Genomic DNA, 22,683 nt, shown 5'->3' with positions numbered 1-22,683 from the left:
ATGCCTACAGTGTTCATAGAGTTGCATGTGTGTGGATGGAAGGAGAGATGAATTATTCATTGTGTCTGTCTGTGTCTGTCTGTCTGTCTGTCTGTCAGGTAGCCTAGTGTATAGAGGCCTATATATTTCTTACTTGGAAAATCAAACATGATGAAATAGATTCCACCAAATGGAGTTTGTTTACCTACAGTAATTTAAAGTTCTAATTTGTGGACGTGGCAAAGAACGCAGTGGAACTTTTACTTTTCTCTGCGCGGATTGGCTCCCTCAGTCGCGACCGTTGTGACGACAGGGCAATTCACTGTGTGTTCCACTGACGAGAGCCAATGGGAAGGCAGTGCGGTGAGTGAGCGCTGCATCAGATGCAAGACGTCATCATCCTTCTGCTGAAGTGGTCCAATCGGACGCGGAGTAGTGTTTTTTGGTGGCATTTCATTGGTTCTCTCTCTGTGTGTGTGTGTGTGTGTGTGTGTGTGTGAGGAAATGGACCGGGGGTGTGATCTAAGATAAAAGAAGAAGCTGTGTGTTTATTTATCATCATATTGTGCATCGTTCTGTCGGTGGGTGTGTGTGTGTGTGTGTGTGTACAGTGCGTGTGTTTTATTTGACTTGGTAGAAAGCTGGTCTTCTTTCTCTTCCAATTACAGCATCACATCAAACAGGTTGGTTAATTAATTCATGATAAGGAACGTCTAGTTCTAACATTAAGTTGAATTATTAATAGATCATGATTCCTATATTGGTCTCAGACAGTAGCCTAGATAATATGACCATAAATGGTTGTTTAAGATGTTCATGTTGTTTTGTTTTTGATGAATTGAACATGGTGGACCCTCTTGTAAACAAGTGTAGTGCTTTATGGTGTCGTCCACTCACAGTTAACAGTCTTTGTATTGAGTTGTACTGTAATTCTGCAATCTGTTAAATACTTCAATCAATCAATCAATAAGAATGAAGTGTTTAACTGATATCACTGCAGAGACCCATTATATTATTAGTTCAGTATTGAATGTGATCATTGCTGTGGACTGGACTCCAGGGTTAGGGTTAGGCTAACCCTAACCCTAACCCATCGCTGTGGACTGGACTCCAGTCAATCACTGGACAATGTTTTATAGCCCTAATTAATCAGATCATCAGTATCAATTAGGCTATAGTTACAGTAGTTAATTATTCAGTAGCATTACAGTAGTCTAGGCTACAATTTGATATAACGATGCACTTATTGCTGCATGATGTATGCAAAGAAGAAGTTTACATTCACAACATTTTTCTGGCATATACAATTGTCCAGGAATTCTAAATAAATCAGAATGTGAAAGCATTCTAACCCAAAGGAGAAACTTTAATATTGATTTCTTAATGTTTTTGGCACGAGTTCAAGTTAATTAGTGGTGGAGACATAACCATATGCATACATACTGTATTATGTTGTAGACAACTGCAGCTGTACCTCAGAGACTCATCCAGGCAAACCCATTTAGGCCTAAAAAAGTGTCTTCTAAATCCTGACAGTTTTCTGAAATACCTCATGTTTCTGTATCAGTGGTGCTCAATATTTCCAAAAAATTATATTGAATTGGCCGCCGACCCCCATCTGAAAATATGTAGTTCCAGGGACCTCCCAGGAGCAAAGAGTTGAGTTAAAAATGTTCGCTCTGAAAGAATATATATTCAAAGATTTGCGCCACATTTTCAAGATTTTTCAAAAATAGCAGACCGCGCTACGAGCTTGTAGATCTGCTATTTTTCAATAGCTAAAGTATAACATAATGCTTAAAACACCAAAAGGGGTTCCCGTCCTGAATGTACCTGACACAGATGTCATATTCTCAATCTAGAAGTGGTTCCCAAACTTTAGACTTTTGGGTCTAAAGCTTTAGACCCAAAAGAAAAATGTCTCCTCTGCAGGACTCAAACTAGTGAAAATAGCAGATCTACAAGCTGCTTCTAATAAATGTTTTTTTTTTTTTTGTATTCCATTTTCTTTTCCTGAAGATTTTTTTGTGCTTTAAAATATATAGCCTAGGAAACCAAAAAATATGGGTTATTTATACTTATTTATACTTATACCCATAAATAGGTCCTGACCCACTGTGTGGGAAACTATTGTAAAGGCAGTACGGCCTTAGGCCGACTACAATCCTCCCAACACCATGACGCAGTGGCCTTAGGCCGACTACAATCCTCCCAACACCATGACGCAGTGGCCTTAGGCCGTCTACAATCCTCCCAACACCATGACGCAGTGGCCTTAGGCCGACTACAATCCTCCAACACCATGACGCAGTGGCCTTAGGCCGTCTACAATCCTCCCAACACCATGACGCAGTGGCCTTAGGCCGACTACAATCCTCCAACACCATGACGCAGTGGCCTTAGGCCGACTACAATCCTCCCAACACCATGACGCAGTGGCCTTAGGCCGTCTACAATCCTCCCAACACCATGACGCAGTGGCCTTAGGCCGACTACAATCCTCCAACACCATGACGCAGTGGCCTTAGGCCGTCTACAATCCTCCCAACACCATGACGCAGTGGCCTTAGGCCGACTACAATCCTCCAACACCATGACGCAGTGGCCTTAGGCCGACTACAATCCTCCAACACCATGACGCAGTGGCCTTAGGCCGTCTACAATCCTCCCAACACCATGACGCAGTGGCCTTAGGCCGACTACAATCCTCCAACACCATGACGCAGTGGCCTTAGGCCGTCTACAATCCTCCCAACACCATGACGCAGTGGCCTTAGGCCGACTACAATCCTCCAACACCATGACGCAGTGGCCTTAGGCCGACTACAATCCTCCAACACCATGACGCAGTGGCCTTAGGCCGTCTACAATCCTCCAACACCATGACGCAGTATGGCCTTAGGCCGTCTACAATCCTCCCAACACCATGACGCAGTATGGCCTTAGGCCGACTACAATCCTCCCAACACCATGACGCAGTATGGCCTTAGGCCGTCTACAATCCTCCCAACACCATGACGCAGTATGGCCTTAGGCCGTCTACAATCCTCCCAACACCATGACGCAGTGGCCTTAGGCCGTCTACAATCCTCCAACACCATGACGCAGTGGCCTTAGGCCGTCTACAATCCTCCAACACCATGACGCAGTGGCCTTAGGCCGACTACAATCCTCCAACACCAGGATTTCAGCCCCTGCCTCTCTAACTCTGGCCTTTCCTCCTCAGAATGAAGCTGGTCAGACCGGTGCTGACGGTGCTGATGTGCTGCTACGCCCTCTGTGTGGTTTACGCCACCAGCAAACCCACCAAGGGCAGTCGCATTCACCACGAGAAGCCTCTGAGCAGCCACGAGCACAACGACGAGGACCACGAATACGACCACGACGCCTTCCTGGGCGAAGAGGAGGCCAAGACCTTCGACCAGCTCCCGCCCGATGAGAGCCAGCGCAGACTGGGGTGAGTTGAGCTCATAGTCCTTCTGTTTTGTACCACCGTTTGGCTGATGGAAGGAATTCAAGGATAAATCCACTTTCTGTAATGAAGGCAGACAGACTCCAGTTTGTTTGTCTTCTTTACCAGAGAGAGAGAAGGAAGTCTTTATACCCTCCGGGGTTCCCCCAGGAAGGTTCCCCAAGGAAGTCTTTATACCTTCCGGGGTTCCCCCATCATCTCAACGATCAGAAACGGGTCAGGAGATTTTAGGCTTAACGTTAGGTTTGGCTTAGCCGCAATTTGCAACTCTAGATTTTTTTTATAATGGGATGAATCTAGAGTTGCAATACCCTCCATTGACTCCCCATTCATCACCAATACCCTCCATTGACTCCCCATTCATCACCAATACCCTCCATTGACTCCCCATTCATCACCAATACCCTCCATTGACTCCCCATTCATCACCAATACCCTCCATTGACTCCCCACTCATCACCAATACCCTCCATTGACTCCCCATTCATCACCAATACCCTCCATTGACTCCCCACTCATCACCAATACCCTCCATTGACTCCCCACTCATCACCAATACCCTCCATTGACTCCCCACTCATCACCAATACCCTCCATTGACTCCCCACTCATCACCAATACCCTCCATTGACTCCCCACTCATCACCAATACCCTCCATTGACTCCCCACTCATCACCAATACCCTCCATTGACTCCCCACTCATCACCAATACCCTCCATTGACTCCCCACTCATCACCAATACCCTCCATTGACTCCCCATTCATCACCAATACCCTCCATTGACTCCCCACTCATCACCAATACCCTCCATTGACTCCCCACTCATCACCAATACCCTCCATTGACTCCCCACTCATCACCAATACCCTCCATTGACTCCCCACTCATCACCAATACCCTCCATTGACTCCCCACTCATCACCAATACCCTCCATTGACTCCCCACTCATCACCAATACCCTCCATTGACTCCCCACTCATCACCAATACCCTCCATTGACTCCCCATTCATCACCAAAACCCTCCATTGACTCCCCATTCATCACCAATACCCTCCATTGACTCCCCATTCATCACCAATACCCTCCATTGACTCCCCAGTCCCCACTCACCACCAATACCCTCCATTGACTCCCACTCATCACCAATACCCTCCATTGACTCCCCACTCATCACCAATACACTCCATTGACTCCCCACTCATCACCAATACCCTCCATTGACTCCCCACTCATCACCAATACCCTCCATTGACTCCCCACTCATCACCAATACCCTCCATTGACTCCCCATTCATCACCAATACCCTCCATTGACTCCCCACTCATCACCAATACCCTCCATTGACTCCCCACTCATCACCAATACCCTCCATTGACTCCCCACTCATCACCAATACCCTCCATTGACTCCCCACTCATCACCAATACCCTCCATTGACTCCCCACTCATCACCAATACCCTCCATTGACTCCCCACTCATCACCAATACCCTCCATTGACTCCCCACTCATCACCAATACCCTCCATTGACTCCCCACTCATCACCAATACCCTCCATTGACTCCCCACTCATCACCAATACCCTCCATTGACTCCCCACTCATCACCAATACCCTCCATTGACTCCCCACTCATCACCAATACCCTCCATTGACTCCCCACTCATCACCAATACCCTCCATTGACTCCCCACTCATCACCAATACCCTCCATTGACTCCCCACTCATCCAAATTGCGTTTGCGGCCAAGCTTGAATGATCCTCTTTCAATCTGCCCTGCGTACCACCGGTTTAGAATTTGCACATAATGCAGGAGGCAGCAGCGCGACCCGTTAAAACGGGTGCTTCCAAACTGCAACACTTAGAAAAAGAATCACATGCACAGAATGTCTTGACAGAAAGTATCTCAATGTCTACATTACATTACATTACATTACATTACATTACAGTCATTTAGCAGACGCTTTTATCCAAAGCGACTTACAATAATCTAATCACCAGAAGTCTTTAGTGCATTTTCTGCAAAAACAAGCAACCAAGAGTATACCTAGCGCTAAGGTAAAAGTGCAATATATCAGCTACCTATTTCTACGGTGGATTTTTATGAAACAAAAGCTCGGCAGATTGAAAGAGGATAATTCAAGCTTGGCCTAGAGCTGCAATGTTGGTGAGTTTAATGTTGTTTAATACAAGCAGATCGCAAACGCACATTAGATGAGTGGGGAGTCAATGGAGGGTATTGGTGATGAGTGGGGAGTCAATGGAGGGTATTGGTGATGAGTGGGGAGTCAATGGAGGGTATTGGTGATGAGTGGGGAGTCAATGGAGGGTATTGGTGATGAGTGGGGAGTCAATGGAGGGTATTGGTGGTGAGTGGGGACTGGGGAGTCAATGGAGGGTATTGGTGATGAATGGGGAGTCAATGGAGGGTATTGGTGATGAGTGGGGAGTCAATGGAGGGTATTGGTGATGAGTGGGGAGTCAATGGAGGGTATTGGTGATGAGTGGGGAGTCAATGGAGGGTATTGGTGATGAGTGGGGAGTCAATGGAGGGTATTGGTGATGAAAGGGGAGTCAATGGAGGGTATTGTGATGAGTGGGAGTCAATGGAGGGTATTGGTGGTGAGTGGGGACTGGGGAGTCAATGGAGGGTATTGGTGATGAATGGGGAGTCAATGGAGGGTATTGGTGATGAATGGGGAGTCAATGGAGGGTTTTGGTGATGAATGGGGAGTCAATGGAGGGTATTGGTGATGAGTGGGGAGTCAATGGAGGGTATTGGTGATGAATGGGGAGTCAATGGAGGGTATTGGTGATGAGTGGGGAGTCAATGGAGGGTATTGGTGATGAGTGGGGAGTCAATGGAGGGTATTGGTGATGAGTGGGGAGTCAATGGAGGGTATTGCAACTCTGGACTCATCCCATTATAAAAAAAAATCTAGAGTTGCAAATTTACGGCTAGGTTTGGCTATGCTAGGCATTTACTTTCACTTCCTACTACTGTATGTACATTGACTTGTGTTGATACTATCGATGCTGCATCTTGGAAACATGCCCATATCTTCATCATATCTTCATCATGCTCCTCCTTCTCTTCAGCATCATCGTAGACAATAGAAACATGCCCATATCTTCATCATATCTTCATCATATCTTCATCATGCTCCTCCTTCACTTCAGCATCATCGTAGACAATAGAAACATGCCCATATCTTCATCATATCTTCATCATATCTTCATCATGCTCCTCCTTCACTTCAGCATCATCGTAGACAATAGAAACATGCCCATATCTTCATCATATCTTCATCATGCTCCTCCTTCTCTTCAGCATCATCGTAGACAATAGAAACATGCTCATATCTTCATCATATCTTCATCATATCTTCATCATGCTCCTCCTTCACTTCAGCATCATCGTAGACAATAGAAACATGCCCATATCTTCATCATATCTTCATCATATCTTCATCATATCTTCATCATGCTCCTCCTTCTCTTCAGCATCATCGTAGACAATAGAAACATGCTCATATCTTCATCATATCTTCATCATATCTTCATCATGCTCCTCCTTCTCTTCAGCATCATCGTAGACAATAGAAACATGCTCATATCTTCATCATATCTTCATCATATCTTCATCATGCTCCTCCTTCTCTTCAGCATCATCGTAGACAATAGAAACATGCTCATATCTTCATATCTTCATCATATCTTCATCATGCTCCTCCTTCACTTCAGCATCATCGTAGACAATAGAAACATGCTCATATCTTCATCATATCTTCATCATATCTTCATCATGCTCCTCCTTCTCTTCAGCATCATCGTAGACAATAGAAACATGCTCATATCTTCATATCTTCATCATATCTTCATCATGCTCCTCCTTCACTTCAGCATCATCGTAGACAATAGAAACATGCCCATATCTTCATCATATCTTCATCATGCTCCTCCTTCTCTTCAGCATCATCGTAGACAATAGAAACATGCCCATATCTTCATCATATCTTCATCATATCTTCATCATGCTCCTCCTTCACTTCAGCATCATCGTAGACAATAGAAACATGCTCATATCTTCATCATATCTTCATCATATCTTCATCATGCTCCTCCTTCACTTCAGCATCATCGTAGACAATAGAAACATGCTCATATCTTCATCATATCTTCATCATATCTTCATCATGCTCCTCCTTCTCTTCAGCATCATCGTAGACAATAGAAACATGCCCATATCTTCATCATATCTTCATCATATCTTCATCATGCTCCTCCTTCACTTCAGCATCATCGTAGACAATAGAAACATGCCCATATCTTCATCATATCTTCATCATATCTTCATCATATCTTCATCATGCTCCTCCTTCACTTCAGCATCATCGTAGACAATAGAAACATGCTCATATCTTCATCATATCTTCATCATATCTTCATCATGCTCCTCCTTCTCTTCAGCATCATCGTAGACAATAGAAACATGCCCATATCTTCATCATATCTTCATCATGCTCCTCCTTCTCTTCAGCATCATCGTAGACAATAGAAACATGCCCATATCTTCATCATATCTTCATATCTTCATCATATCTTCATCATATCTTCATCATGCTCCTCCTTCACTTCAGCATCATCGTAGACAATAGAAACATGCTCATATCTTCATCATATCTTCATCATATCTTCATCATATCTTCATCATATCTTCATCATGCTCCTCCTTCTCTTCAGCATCATCGTAGACAATAGAAACATGCCCATATCTTCATCATATCTTCATCATATCTTCATCATGCTCCTCCTTCTCTTCAGCATCATCGTAGACAATAGAAACATGCCCATATCTTCATCATATCTTCATCATATCTTCATCATGCTCCTCCTTCACTTCAGCATCATCGTAGACAATAGAAACATGCTCATATCTTCATCATATCTTCATCATGCTCCTCCTTCTCTTCAGCATCATCGTAGACAATAGAAACATGCTCATATCTTCATCATATCTTCATCATATCTTCATCATATCTTCATCATGCTCCTCCTTCTCTTCAGCATCATCGTAGACAATAGAAACATGCCCATATCTTCATCATATCTTCATCATATCTTCATCATGCTCCTCCTTCTCTTCAGCATCATCGTAGACAATAGAAACATGCTCATATCTTCATCATATCTTCATCATGCTCCTCCTTCTCTTCAGCATCATCGTAGACAATAGAAACATGCTCATATCTTCATCATATCTTCATCATATCTTCATCATGCTCCTCCTTCTCTTCAGCATCATCGTAGACAATAGAAACATGCTCATATCTTCATCATATCTTCATCATGCTCCTCCTTCTCTTCAGCATCATCGTAGACAATAGAAACATGCCCATATCTTCATCATATCTTCATCATGCTCCTCCTTCTCTTCAGCATCATCGTAGACAATAGAAACATGCTCATATCTTCATCATATCTTCATCATATCTTCATCATGCTCCTCCTTCTCTTCAGCATCATCGTAGACAATAGAAACATGCCCATATCTTCATCATATCTTCATCATATCTTCATCATGCTCCTCCTTCACTTCAGCATCATCGTAGACAATAGAAACATGCTCATATCTTCATATCTTCATCATATCTTCATCATATCTTCATCATGCTCCTCCTTCTCTTCATCATCGTAGACAATAGAAACATGCCCATATCTTCATCATGCTCCTCCTTCACTTCAGCATCATCGTAGACAATAGAAACATGCTCATATCTTCATATCTTCATCATATCTTCATCATATCTTCATCATGCTCCTCCTTCTCTTCATCATCGTAGACAATAGAAACATGCCCATATCTTCATCATGCTCCTCCTTCACTTCAGCATCATCGTAGACAATAGAAACATGCTCATATCTTCATATCTTCATCATATCTTCATCATATCTTCATCATGCTCCTCCTTCTCTTCATCATCGTAGACAATAGAAACATGCCCATATCTTCATCATATCTTCCTTCTCTTCACAGCATCATCGTAGACAGAATAGACGAAGACAAGGACGGCTTCGTGACGGAGGCTGAGCTCAACGAGTGGATCAAGAAAGCCCAGAAGAAGTACATCTACGACAACGTGGACCGCCAGTGGAAGGACTACGATACCAACGGAGACGACATCATCTCCTGGGACGAGTACAAGAACGTCACCTACGGCACGTATTTAGGTAAGGACGGGCGCATGAAGCTTCACACACACACACACACACACACACACACACACACACACACACACACACACACACACACACACACACACACACACACACACACACACACACACACACACACACAAAGTTGCCTGTACGCGTGTGTGTCTTTTATGTACAGCCACGCTGTACCACCGGTTGTGGTACCTATAATGGCCCTAAAGTAGGGCTGCCAGGTTGGTACCTATAATGGCCCTAAAGTAGGGCTGCCAGGTTGGTACCTATAATGGCCCTAAAGTAGGGCTGCCAGGTTGGTACCTATAATGGCCCTAAAGTAGGGCTGCCAGGTTGGTACCTATAATGGCCCTAAAGTAGGGCTGCCAGGTTGGTACCTATAATGGCCCTAAAGTAGGGCTGCCAGGTTGGTACCTATAATGGCCCTAAAGTAGGGCTGCCAGGTTGAAAGTATTATTGTTTAGTGGTACACGATTCTGAAATTATGACCGATATCTGATTATCTGCAGGGTCATATCTGCCGATACCGATTCTGACCGGTTCTGATATTATACAGAGGACCACAATGGAAACAAGCCTATAGGCGCTATAGGGGCTGATTGGCCCTATAGGGGCTTATCGGCCCACAGCCTGTTAACCCATTCTGACCTGAGATCAGATTCTAAAAATGTCTTCTAAATCCTGCCAGTTTTCTGAAAAAGCTATGTGTCTATGTCAGTGGTTCTTTGATTTTTCATAAATAGCAGACCTACAAGTTCATAGCGCTATGAGCTTGTAGATCTAAACATAACATAATGCTAACACCAAAATGGGTAAATAAAGTCTATACTCTTTTCCAAGTGTCTGTTTTCATAACCGATTAAATAATCTGTATTATTTTGAGACCGTTCCGATACCGATATGGCATTTCTATGGTTGATATGGATCTGATATTACCTTTTATAATTGATATGGATCTGATATTACCTTTTATAATTGATATGGATCTGATATTACCTTTTATAATTGATATGGATCTGATATTACCTTTTATAATATGGATCTGATATTACCTTTTATAATTGATATGGATCTGATATTACCTTTTATAATTGATATGGATCTGCTATTACCTTTTATAATTGATATGGATCTGATATTACCTTTTATAATTGATGCCTGTTCCGATTAAGGTACCGATTATATTGTGTATCCCTCCCTACTACCGCTGCCTTGTTGAACGTTATGGTGCTGTTAGACCTAATCTAAGGCCTAAATGAAGACAAGACCTAATCTAATATTTCCCCCCCTTCCCTTCCTCAGAGAACCCAACAGAAGAAGACCTAATCTAATCTAATCTAATCTTTCCCTTCCTCAGAGAACCCAACAGAAGAAGACCTAATCTAATCTTTCCCTTCCTCAGAGAACCCAACAGAAGAAGACCTAATCTAATCTTTCCTTCCCCTCCTCAGAGAACCCAACAGAAGAAGACCTAATCTAATCTAATCTAATCTTTCCCTTCCTCAGAGAACCCAACAGAAGACCTAATCTAATCTAATCTTTCCTTCCCCTCCTCAGAGAACCCAACAGAAGAAGACCTAATCTAATCTAATCTAATCTTTCCCTTCCTCAGAGAACCCAACAGAAGACCTAATCTAATCTAATCTTTCCTTCCCCTCCTCAGAGAACCCAACAGAAGAAGACCTAATCTAATCTAATCTAATGTAATCTTTCCCTTCCTCAGAGAACCCAACAGAAGAAGACCTAATCTAATCTTTCCCTTCCTCAGAGAACCCAACAGAAGAAGACCTAATCTAATCTAATCTTTCCTTCCCCTCCTCAGAGAACCCAACAGAAGAAGACCTAATCTAATCTAATATTTCCTCAGAGAACCCAACAGAAGAAGAAGGCTACGACTATAAGAAACAGATGTCGCGCGACGAGAAGCGCTTCAAGGCAGCCGACAAGAACGCCGACAACGACGCAGACCGCGAGGAATTCACCGCCTTCCTCCACCCCGAAGACTTCGACCACATGAAGCACACCGTGGTGCAGGTAGGACATTTTGATTTTAGTTTTAGTCTTTTGAATAGTTTATTTAGTTTCAGTCATATTTTAGTCACACGGAATGTTTGTGTTTAGTCTAGTTTTAGTCATTACGATGCTGTCGTAATGACTGTTTTTTTTCACTTGCTGAAAATAGTAGTAAGCACTAAAACTATGACTAAATATACTGACAATTTTATCAACAAATAAAAACTAGACTAAAATGTTAGGAAGGGACTAGTGGACAAGCGATCCAGTATAAGTCATTTTACACTTGGTTGCATGCTGAAAATAGCCAATCTACAAGCCCACAACGCGTCGCAGCGACGCGTTGTGGGCTTGTAGATTGGCATTTTAGTCTAGTTTTTATTTGTTGATAAAATTGTCAGTATATTTAGTCATAGTTTTAGTCACCATGTCTTAGTTTTCATTTAGTTTCCATGTAGTTTACGTCAGTGGAAAAGGGTAGTCGACGAACATTTTTCGTCTTAGTTTTAGTCGACCAAATCAACACTGGCAGGAAGTACACCTCAAAGACTTAAATAAACTTTAGCCCAGGATCATGAAGTTATGTTTTAACTTCACATAGTTTATGTGTTATACTTCATAATGCTGTGTTTATTTAAATAGGAAACGATGGAAGAACTTGACAAGAATCTGGACGGTTTCATTGACCTGGAAGAGTACATCGGTGAGTAAATGATGTAATGAAGAGTACATCGGTGAGTAAATGATGTAATGAAGAGTACATCGGTGAGTAAATGATGTAATGAAGAGTACATCGGTGAGTAAATGATGTAATGAAGAGTACATCGGTGAGTAAATGATGTAATGAAGAGTACATCGGTGAGTAAATGATGTAATGAAGAGTACATCGGTGAGTAAATGATGTAATGAAGAGTACATCGGTGAGTAAATGATGTAATGAAGAGTACATCGGTGAGTAAATGATGTAATGAAGAGTACATCGGTGAGTAAATGATGTAATGAAGAGTACATCGGTGAGTAAATGATGTAATGAAGAGTACATCGGTGAGTAAATGATGTAATGAAGAGTACATCGGTGAGTAAATGATGTAATGAAGAGTACATCGGTGAGTAAATGATGATTTCAAGCAGCCTCACAGTATGTTTTAACAGCGGGCGACACATCGTTTTAACAGCGGGCGACACATCGCCCGTCATCGCCCGAAAAGATGATTTTTTTAAATCTTTTCGGGCGACGTTCCTCCACCCACTTTTCGACCAAAGCCTGTTCGCCTGCTATCGCCGGTAGTCGCCAGTAGGGTCTCATAGACAAATAATGCACTTCCGCAAAATTCATTCTGGCTGTCGCCCGCTGGCTGTCGCCCGCTGGCTGTCGCCCGTCTGGCTGTCGCCCGTCTGGCTGTCGCCCGCTGGCTGTCGCCCGCTGTTAAAATGTACGTCAGTTCCACATAATCAATTTGTTTTTCCACACTTTGTCTAATTATCATTAGCAATTAATTATCAGAGTAATTAATGAATGGTCAAAATAAGTTCTGCTTCATCCAACAGCAGAGCTCGAGAGTGACATTTCTTCACATTCAGTTTTTCTGCCCAGCACCTAGTTTTATTACAGTTAGTTACACCTAGTTGTATTAGTTAGTTACACCTAGTTGTATTACAGTTAGTTACACCTAGTTTTATTAGTTAGTTACACCTAGTTGTATTACAGTTAGTTACACCTAGTTTTATTAGTTAGTTACACCTAGTTTTATTACAGTTAGTTACACCTAGTTTTATTACAGTTAGTTACACCTAGTTGTATTACAGTTAGTTACACCTAGTTTTATTACAGTTAGTTACACCTAGTTTTATTACAGTTAGTTACACCTAGTTTTATTACAGTTAGTTACACCTAGTTTTATTACAGTTAGTTACACCTAGTTGTATTACAGTTAGTTACACCTAGTTGTATTACAGTTAGTTACACCTAGTTGTATTACAGTTAGTTACACCTAGTTTTATTAGTTAGTTACACCTAGTTTTATTACAGTTAGTTACACCTAGTTTTATTACAGTTAGTTACACCTAGTTGTATTACAGTTAGTTACACCTAGTTGTATTACAGTTAGTTACACCTAGTTGTATTACAGTTAGTTACACCTAGTTTTATTACAGTTAGTTACACCTAGTTGTATTACAGTTAGTTACACCTAGTTTTATTACAGTTAGTTACACCTAGTTGTATTACAGTTAGTTACACCTAGTTGTATTACAGTTAGTTACACCTAGTTGTATTACAGTTAGTTACACCTAGTTTTATTACAGTTAGTTACACCTAGTTTTATTACAGTTAGTTACACCTAGTTGTATTACAGTTAGTTACACCTAGTTGTATTACAGTTAGTTACACCTAGTTGTATTACAGTTAGTTACACCTAGTTTTATTACAGTTAGTTACACCTAGTTGTATTACAGTTAGTTACACCTAGTTGTATTACAGTTAGTTACACCTAGTTTTATTACAGTTAGTTACACCTAGTTGTATTACAGTTAGTTACACCTAGTTTTATTACAGTTAGTTACACCTAGTTTTATTACAGTTAGTTACACCTAGTTGTATTACAGTTAGTTACACCTAGTTGTATTACAGTTAGTTACACCTAGTTGTATTACAGTTAGTTACACCTAGTTTTATTAGTTAGTTACACCTAGTTTTATTACAGTTAGTTACACCTAGTTTTATTAGTTAGTTACACCTAGTTGTATTACAGTTAGTTACACCTAGTTGTATTACAGTTAGTTACACCTAGTTGTATTACAGTTAGTTACACCTAGTTTTATTACAGTTAGTTACACCTAGTTTTATTAGTTAGTTACACCTAGTTTTATTACAGTTAGTTACACCTAGTTTTATTACAGTTAGTTACACCTAGTTTTATTACAGTTAGTTACACCTAGTTTTATTACAGTTAGTTACACCTAGTTTTATTACAGTTAGTTACACCTAGTTGTATTACAGTTAGTTACACCTAGTTTTATTACAGTTAGTTACACCTAGTTTTATTAGTTAGTTACACCTAGTTTTATTACAGTTAGTTACACCTAGTTTTATTACAGTTAGTTACACCTAGTTTTATTACAGTTAGTTACACCTAGTTTTATTACAGTTAGTTACACCTAGTTTTATTACAGTTAGTTACACCTAGTTGTATTACAGTTAGTTACACCTAGTTTTATTAGTTAGTTACACCTAGTTTTATTACAGTTAGTTACACCTAGTTGTATTAGTTAGTTACACCTAGTTTTATTACAGTTAGTTACACCTAGTTTTATTAGTTAGTTACACCTAGTTGTATTACAGTTAGTTACACCTAGTTGTATTACAGTTAGTTACACCTAGTTGTATTACAGTTAGTTACACCTAGTTTTATTAGTTAGTTACACCTAGTTGTATTACAGTTAGTTACACCTAGTTGTATTACAGTTAGTTACACCTAGTTGTATTACAGTTAGTTACACCTAGTTTTATTACAGTTAGTTACACCTAGTTTTATTACAGTTAGTTACACCTAGTTTTATTACAGTTAGTTACACCTAGTTTTATTAGTTAGTTACACCTAGTTTTATTACAGTTAGTTACACCTAGTTTTATTACAGTTAGTTACACCTAGTTTTATTACAGTTAGTTACACCTAGTTTTATTACAGTTAGTTACACCTAGTTTTATTACAGTTAGTTACACCTAGTTTTATTAGTTAGTTACACCTAGTTGTATTACAGTTAGTTACACCTAGTTGTATTACAGTTAGTTACACCTAGTTTTATTAGTTAGTTACACCTAGTTTTATTACAGTTAGTTACACCTAGTTGTATTAGTTAGTTACACCTAGTTTTATTACAGTTAGTTACACCTAGTTTTATTACAGTTAGTTACACCTAGTTTTATTACAGTTAGTTACACCTAGTTTTATTACAGTTAGTTACACCTAGTTTTATTAGTTAGTTACACCTAGTTTTATTACAGTTAGTTACACCTAGTTTTATTACAGTTAGTTACACATAGTTTTATTACAGTTAGTTACACATAGTTTTATTACAGTTAGTTACACCTAGTTTTATTACAGTTAGTTACACCTAGTTTTATTACAGTTAGTTACACCTAGTTTTATTACAGTTAGTTACACCTAGTTTTATTACAGTTAGTTACACCTAGTTTTATTACAGTTAGTTACACCTAGTTTTATTACAGTTAGTTACACCTAGTTTTATTAGTTAGTTACACCTAGTTTTATTACAGTTAGTTACACCTAGTTTTATTACAGTTAGTTACACCTAGTTTTATTACAGTTAGTTACACCTAGTTTTATTACAGTTAGTTACACCTAGTTTTATTACAGTTAGTTACACCTAGTTTTATTACAGTTAGTTACACCTAGTTTTATTACAGTTAGTTACACCTAGTTTTATTACAGTTAGTTACACCTAGTGTTTTACTTTAGTGTTGATCTGCATTCTTTTACACATTTCTGTATATCTCTGCTGTCGGGAGGAAACCTCATAACTCCAAAATGTTCATTTTTCAGGAAATTAAAACTAAAAAAAATTCAGGAAATTAAGAAAACCATATATTTTTAAAACGCAGCAATACTGCCTCATCAACGTTGGTGTTGTAACTTTATATATTGTCAATTATACTTCCATGAGAGGGGGAGAGGTGGTGGAGTTAGATGCTTTAGCAGACATTTTGAGGGTCCAATTGAGTTAAGCACTTTTTTTGTCCAAAGCACTTTTTACTACTTTCCATTGGTTCAATATTTAAGAAACAACACACAGACGTAAAGGGTGTTCAATAGCACTGATTTATGAAACAACACACAGACGTAAAGGGTGTTCAATAGCACTGATTTATGAAACGACACACAGACGTAAAGGGTATTCAATAGCACTGATTTATGAAACAACACACAGACGTAAAGGGTGTTCAATAGCACTGATTTATGAAACAACACACAGACGTAAAGGGTGTTCAATAGCACTGATTTATGAAACAACACACAGACGTAAAGGGTGTTCAATAGCACTGATTTATGGAATTAAAAAAAATCTAAAACCTAAAAAATAGAGTGATGAGGTTTCCTCCTGACAGCAACGATTATGCTTTCATAGTAGTGGCAGCGGTGGCCGAACGGATTGCTGAGCGGTCTTGATACCGGAAGGTCGCCAGTTCGAATCAGCGGTCCGACACGTTAAAATTACCACCGCTGAAGTGCCCTTGAACAAGGCATTGAACCACTACGATGAAATGTTCTATGAGCAGGGCCTGGCTGGAAACAAGTTCTTGAGCTTAGCCCAGATACCCTGGGTAAATATAGTAATCATTTCATTTCTCTCAGAATGTGCTCGTTTTGAGACAAGCATATTGGTGCCAAATATACCTTTCTATTGTTACAAGCTTTCTCTCCAGTTGAAATACTAATTATACTAATTATCTTTCCTTCGCTGCTCTGTAGGAGACATGTAATAACATGTAACAATATTTATTTAATATGTAGTAATATGTCTGTCCTGTAGGGGACATGTAATAATATTGATTTAATATGCAGTAATATTTCTGTCCTGTAGGGGACATGTAATAACATGCAGTAATATTTCTGTCCTGTAGGGGACATGTACAAGGGAGACGAGGAGGACCACGGGGAGCCAGCGTGGGTGACGGCGGAGCGCGACCAGTTCAACGAGTTCAGGGACAAGGATAAGGACGGTAAGATGGACCTGGACGAGACCAAGGACTGGATCCTGCCCAACAACTACGACCACGCCCTGTCCGAGGCCAAGCACCTGGTCAGCGAGTCCGACGCAGACAAGGTACGAATGTCATCCTTTACATCCGCTGATGTTTTTTTGGCAGCAGATTTTGATTTTAGTTTTAGTCATATTTTCACCTGGAATGTTTTGGTGTTAGTCTAGTTTTAGTCGACTAAATGTCATAAGACTTTAGTCGACTGAATCTGCAGTTGATTTAGTCGAACAAAATGTATTTTGGCGGGCCTTGAAGCCGTCGTAATGACTGTCTATTTCACTTGCTGAAAAGCAGATCTACAAGCCCACAACACGTCGCAGCGCGACGTGTTGTGGGCTTGTAGATCTGCTATTTTCAGCATGCAACTATAATGCATGCTGCATGCAACTATAAATGACTTATCGTGGATCTCTTGTCCACTAGTCCCTTCCTAGTGGATCTCTTGTCCACTAGTCCCTTCCTAACATTTTAGTCTAGTTTTTATTTGTTGACAATTGTCAGTATATTTAGTCTTAGTTTCAGTCGTCGTGGCTTAGTTTCAGTCATCGTAGCTTAGTTTCAGTCATCGTAGCTTAGTTTCAGTCATCGTAGCTTAGTTTCAGTCATCGTAGCTTAGTTTCAGTCGTCGTAGCTTAGTTTCAGTCGTCGTAGCTTAGTTTCAGTCGTCGTAGCTTAGTTTCAGTCGTCGTAGCTTAGTTTCAGTCGTCGTAGCTTAGTTTCAGTCATCGTAGCTTAGTTTCAGTCATCGTAGCTTAGTTTCAGTCGTCGTAGCTTAGTTTCAGTCATCGTAGCTTAGTTTCAGTCATCGTAGCTTAGTTTCAGTCGTCGTAGCTTCGTTTTCATTTAGTTTATTTAGTTTTCATGTAGTTTTCCTCAGTGAAAAAAAGGTAGTCGACGAACATTTTTCGTCTTAGTTTTAGTCGACCAAATCAACGGTGGCTCAGGGGTAGAGTGGCCACTAGGGGGGCGGCGGTGGCTCAGGGGTAGAGTGGCCACTAGGGGGCGGCAGTGGCTCAGGGGTAGAGTGGCCACTAGGGGGCGGCAGTGGCTCAGGGGTAGAGTGGCCACTAGGGGGCGGCGGTGGCTCAGGGGTAGAGTGGCCACTAGGGGGCGGCGGTGGATCAGGGGTAGAGTGGCCACTAGGGGGCGGCGGTGGCTCAGGGGTAGAGTGCCTGGATGGGAACCGCAAGGTTGCCAGTTCAAACCCGGGCTCCCCCAGAGTTACTGTCTAAGTGTCCTTGAGCAAGACACTGAACCCCTAATTGCTCCCGATGTGCTAGTTGGTGCCTTGCATGGTTTCCGCTGCCATCGGTGTATGAATGTGTGTGTGAATGGGTGAATGTAATGCACAATCTATTTAAAGGTGTGTGAATGTGTGTGTGAATGGGTGAATGTAATGCACAATCTCTGTAAAGCGCCTTGGATAAAGGCGCTATATAAATGCACCATTTACCATTTACACTGCTTACGTCTGGCTGTCATGTCACCTTGAGGGCACTTTGTGAGCAAACTGTGACTTCTTGTAAAACAACCTAATTTGCATAATCCTTTGTTTTCTTAGGATGGGAAGCTCACCAAAGAGGAAATCCTCAACAAGTTTGACCTGTTCGTCGGAAGCCAAGCGACCGACTACGGGGAAGCGCTGAACAAGCATGACGAGTTCTGAACAGGAAACCCATTTCAGACTCGGATTTGATACGTGAATTAATTTATTTTGTACGATAGACTACGCAGTGTGTTGGGATCAGGTTGTCCATCTTTTGGGTTTGAATTTGATCGTTTTGCTGTGTTTACATTCGAGTCCATTACTGTACCTGCCTTTGGGTTTCTGTCACGGCCGTTCTCTTGTGGAGTTGCTCTCTCTCACAAGCACTGAAAATTACACACACGTTTGCCATACTCTTTATAAACCATCCTAATGAACCCATTCATGATGGATGGGAAGTTGGGAACCCCTTTTGGGGGTTTTACCCTTAAAGATGGGTCTCTTTCTGGGGTTATTGTTTCCATGTACAGTATATAGCAACATCACGTTTTTTGTAATTTTTGAATAAATATTTGAAGTTTTTCCAGAAAACTTATGTCAGGATTTAGAAGCCTTTTTTTTTTTAAGAATCTGCCTCAGTTCTAGCGGTAAATGGGTTCAGGTATTTAGGAGTTACTTTGTTGTCTATTTTGCTTCTCCTTTATCCTTATGTGTGCCTTCGTACTTGGGGTTAGGGTTAGGGGTTAGGGCTAGAAGGCTTTCTTACCTTTATTTGTAGTTGTTACAGGGTTAGGGTTACCAAAGTACCCCTAACCCTACGTCCCCACCAAAGAGGTCCAGGTGTTATTTGTAGTTGTTACGTCCCCACCAAAGAGGTCCAGGTGTTATTTGTAGTTGTTACGTCCCCACCAAAGAGGTCCAGGTGTTATTTTTAGTTGTTACGTCCCCACCAAAGAGGTCCAGGTGTTATTTGGGGACGTAACGACTACAAATAACACCTGGACCTCTTTGGTGGGGACGTAACAACTACAAATAAAGGTAAGAAAGCCTTCTAGAATGGAATTCTCCTTTAATGTTTTTTACCCCTTTTTTTAAGACACTCCCTCATGTCAACATGTCCATACATGGACTAATGTGTCCGTGGCAACATTTTAGATGTTCTCATTTTGATCATAACACCCACTTACTGAATGTCAATCTCCAGGTTTTCTTCACAATATGTATGACAAGTATTTATTACGACACTGACATATTATATTGAGTCCAACTAGTCCTAGAGCTTCATATTATGAGTCCAACTAGTCCTAGAGCTTCATATTATATTATGAGTCCAACTAGTACTAGTGCTTCATATTATATTATGAGTCCAACTAGTACTAGTGCTTCATATTATATTATGAGTCCAACTAGTCCTAGAGCTTCATATTATATTATGAGTCCAACTAGTCCTAGAGCTTCATATTATATTATGAGTCCAACTAGTACTAGAGCTTCATATTATATTATGAGTCCAACTAGTACTAGAGCTTCACATTATATTATGAGTCCAACTAGTCCTAGAGCTTTATATTATGAGTCCAACTAGTCCTAGAGCTTCATATTATATTATGAGTCCAACTAGTCCTAGAGCTTCATATTATATTATGAGTCCAACTAGTCCTAGAGCTTCATATTATATTATGAGTCCAACTAGTCCTAGAGCTTCATATTATATTATGAGTCCAACTAGTACTAGTGCTTCTCAAATGTATTATTTGCAAGGACCCCATTAACTCGGAGACATTTGAACACACTCAGTTACAGAAGGGTTATCTATGTACGTGTTTCTGGTATTACTATTGTCCTCATTTTGTGTGTCTGTGGCAGAAGAAAATATCCACCACAAGCCAACATGGTGATGACCTCGTTTTGTTGAAAGAATCGGTCAGGAATCAGGATCAACTTTCCTACCTCCTTTTAGCTTCTGTCAACGTTCCACCTCATGTCCTAGTTTTAGTCTTTTATGTAACCCTTCTTTGACCAGGATAGTAGCATTGAGATGATCTCTGTTCTTTCACCAGGATAGTAGCATTGAGATGATCTCTGTTCTTTCACCAGGATAGTAGCATTGAGATGATCTCTGTTCTTTCACCAGGATAGTAGCATTGAGATGATCTCTGTTCTTTCACCAGGATAGTAGCATTGAGATGATCTCTGTTCTTTCACCAGGATAGTAGCATTGAGATGATCTCTGTTCTTTCACCAGGATAGTAGCATTGAGATGATCTCTATTCTTTCACCAGGATAGTAGCATTGAGATGATCTCTGTTCTTTCACCAGGATAGTAGCATCGAGATGATCTCTGTTCTTTCACCAGGATAGTAGCATTGAGATGATCTGTTCTTTCACCAGGATAGTAGCATTGAGATGATCTCTGTTCTTTTACCAGGATAGTAGCATTGAGATGATCTCTGTTCTTTCACCAGGATAGTAGCATTGAGATGATCTCTGTTCTTTTACCAGGATAGTAGCATTGAGATGATCTCTGTTCTTTTACCAGGATAGTAGCATTGAGATGATCTCTGTTCTTTTACCAGGATAGTAGCATTGAGATGATCTCTGTTCTTTCACCAGGATAGTAGCATCGAGATGATCTCTGTTCTTTCACCAGGATAGTAGCATTGAGATGATCTCTGTTCTTTCACCAGGATAGTAGCATTGAGATGATCTCTATTCTTTCACCAGGATAGTAGCATTGAGATGATCTCTATTCTTTCACCAGGATAGTAGCATTGAGATGATCTCTATTCTTTCACCAGGATAGTAGCATTGAGATCAATGATCTCTTTTACAAGGGTCCAAAAGCCACAGTATAGAAATCACAAAAGAGACCACATTAAAAGCATCAAAATCATTTAAATCTTTTACTTTAAAATAGTTTGAAGGATATTTCCAAGTGATTGGTATTCCTGATAATCTGTGTACTACTGACTACTGTACTGTTTTCATTTGAGAAAATAAACTAAATGAGAGAATAATGTGTCTTAATTCTAAACGTCTGGATAATCAATCAACTGTCAGTTTATATTTTCTGAGAATTTATTTTTCTGAACAATGTTTTATTTAAAAAAAAAAGCAATAAAAAGTTTGACATTTACATATTAAAGTAACAAAATTCTGCAGAATGTACCTTTTCAAATAAAAATAAAGTCTTTTGAAAATAGCCAATCTACAAGCTCACAATGCGTCGCGTCGCAAACTAACTAGTAAGGTTTTCAAATAATTGTAGTGGAGTAAAAGTACAATATTTGGATCTGAGATGTAGTAGAATAGAACTTAAGTAAAGAAATTGGAAATACTCAACTGAGTAAATGTACGTAGTTACTTTACACGGGGACCCCCAGGGGTACCTGAGGGAGTTCCAGGGGGTCCCCAGCTAAATGATAATTAGGAAGCAAATGGACCCTTATGGGTCTGTAACTCAGTGTACTTAACGGGTCCATTAACATTGACTTTACAATATAAATTGGGGGTCCCAGAGATAGAAATGACATTAAATGGGGGTCCATAGACTAATGCATGTCAAACTGGGGGACCTTGAAATTAAACGGGTTGAGAATCTCTGCTAGAGCCGTAAGAATCTTCTCTTATGGGGGTCCCTGGCATATCCTTTCAAATGGGGGTCCGCGGGGATAATTAGTGTCAATGTGGGGGTCCTTGACATGAAAAGGATTGGGAACC

General features: G+C 40.6%; 1 protein-coding gene across 1 annotated transcript; it reads left to right on the top strand.

Annotated features, from left to right (window-relative positions):
- Window positions 1–483: 483 nt before the first annotated feature.
- Window positions 484–22,107, top strand: LOC306917753 (calumenin-A-like). The gene is made up of 7 exons (XM_079530659.1): window positions 484–662; window positions 3,206–3,436; window positions 9,495–9,688; window positions 11,553–11,719; window positions 12,341–12,401; window positions 17,340–17,542; window positions 19,039–22,107. The coding sequence occupies exons 2-7, from the start codon at window positions 3,207–3,209 to the stop codon at window positions 19,141–19,143; spliced, it is 960 nt and encodes a 319-aa protein (XP_079386785.1). The 5' UTR covers window positions 484–662; window position 3,206; the 3' UTR covers window positions 19,144–22,107.
- The last annotated feature ends 576 nt before the right edge of the window (window positions 22,108–22,683 follow it).

Source organism: Electrona antarctica (assembly GCF_951216825.1).
Source record: "Electrona antarctica genome assembly, contig: scaffold_47, whole genome shotgun sequence".
In the NCBI taxonomy this organism is placed as follows: Eukaryota; Metazoa; Chordata; class Actinopteri; order Myctophiformes; family Myctophidae; genus Electrona; species Electrona antarctica.
The sequence above is the reverse complement of the archived record's forward strand: the minus strand, read 5'-3'. Positions and strand labels throughout refer to the sequence as shown.

What these genes read in the sequence shown, in the direction of transcription:
- LOC306917753 (XM_079530659.1), top strand. Translation starts at nt 3,207, where the DNA reads ATGAAGCTGGTCAGACCGGTGCTGACGGTGCTGATGTGCTGCTACGCC. An exon ending in TGAAGCACACCGTGGTGCAG is followed by an intron (nt 11,720 to 12,340) that starts GTAGGACATTTT and finishes TTATTTAAATAG; the next exon opens with GAAACGATGGAAGAACTTGA. An exon ending in GCGAGTCCGACGCAGACAAG is followed by an intron (nt 17,543 to 19,038) that starts GTACGAATGTCA and finishes TTGTTTTCTTAG; the next exon opens with GATGGGAAGCTCACCAAAGA.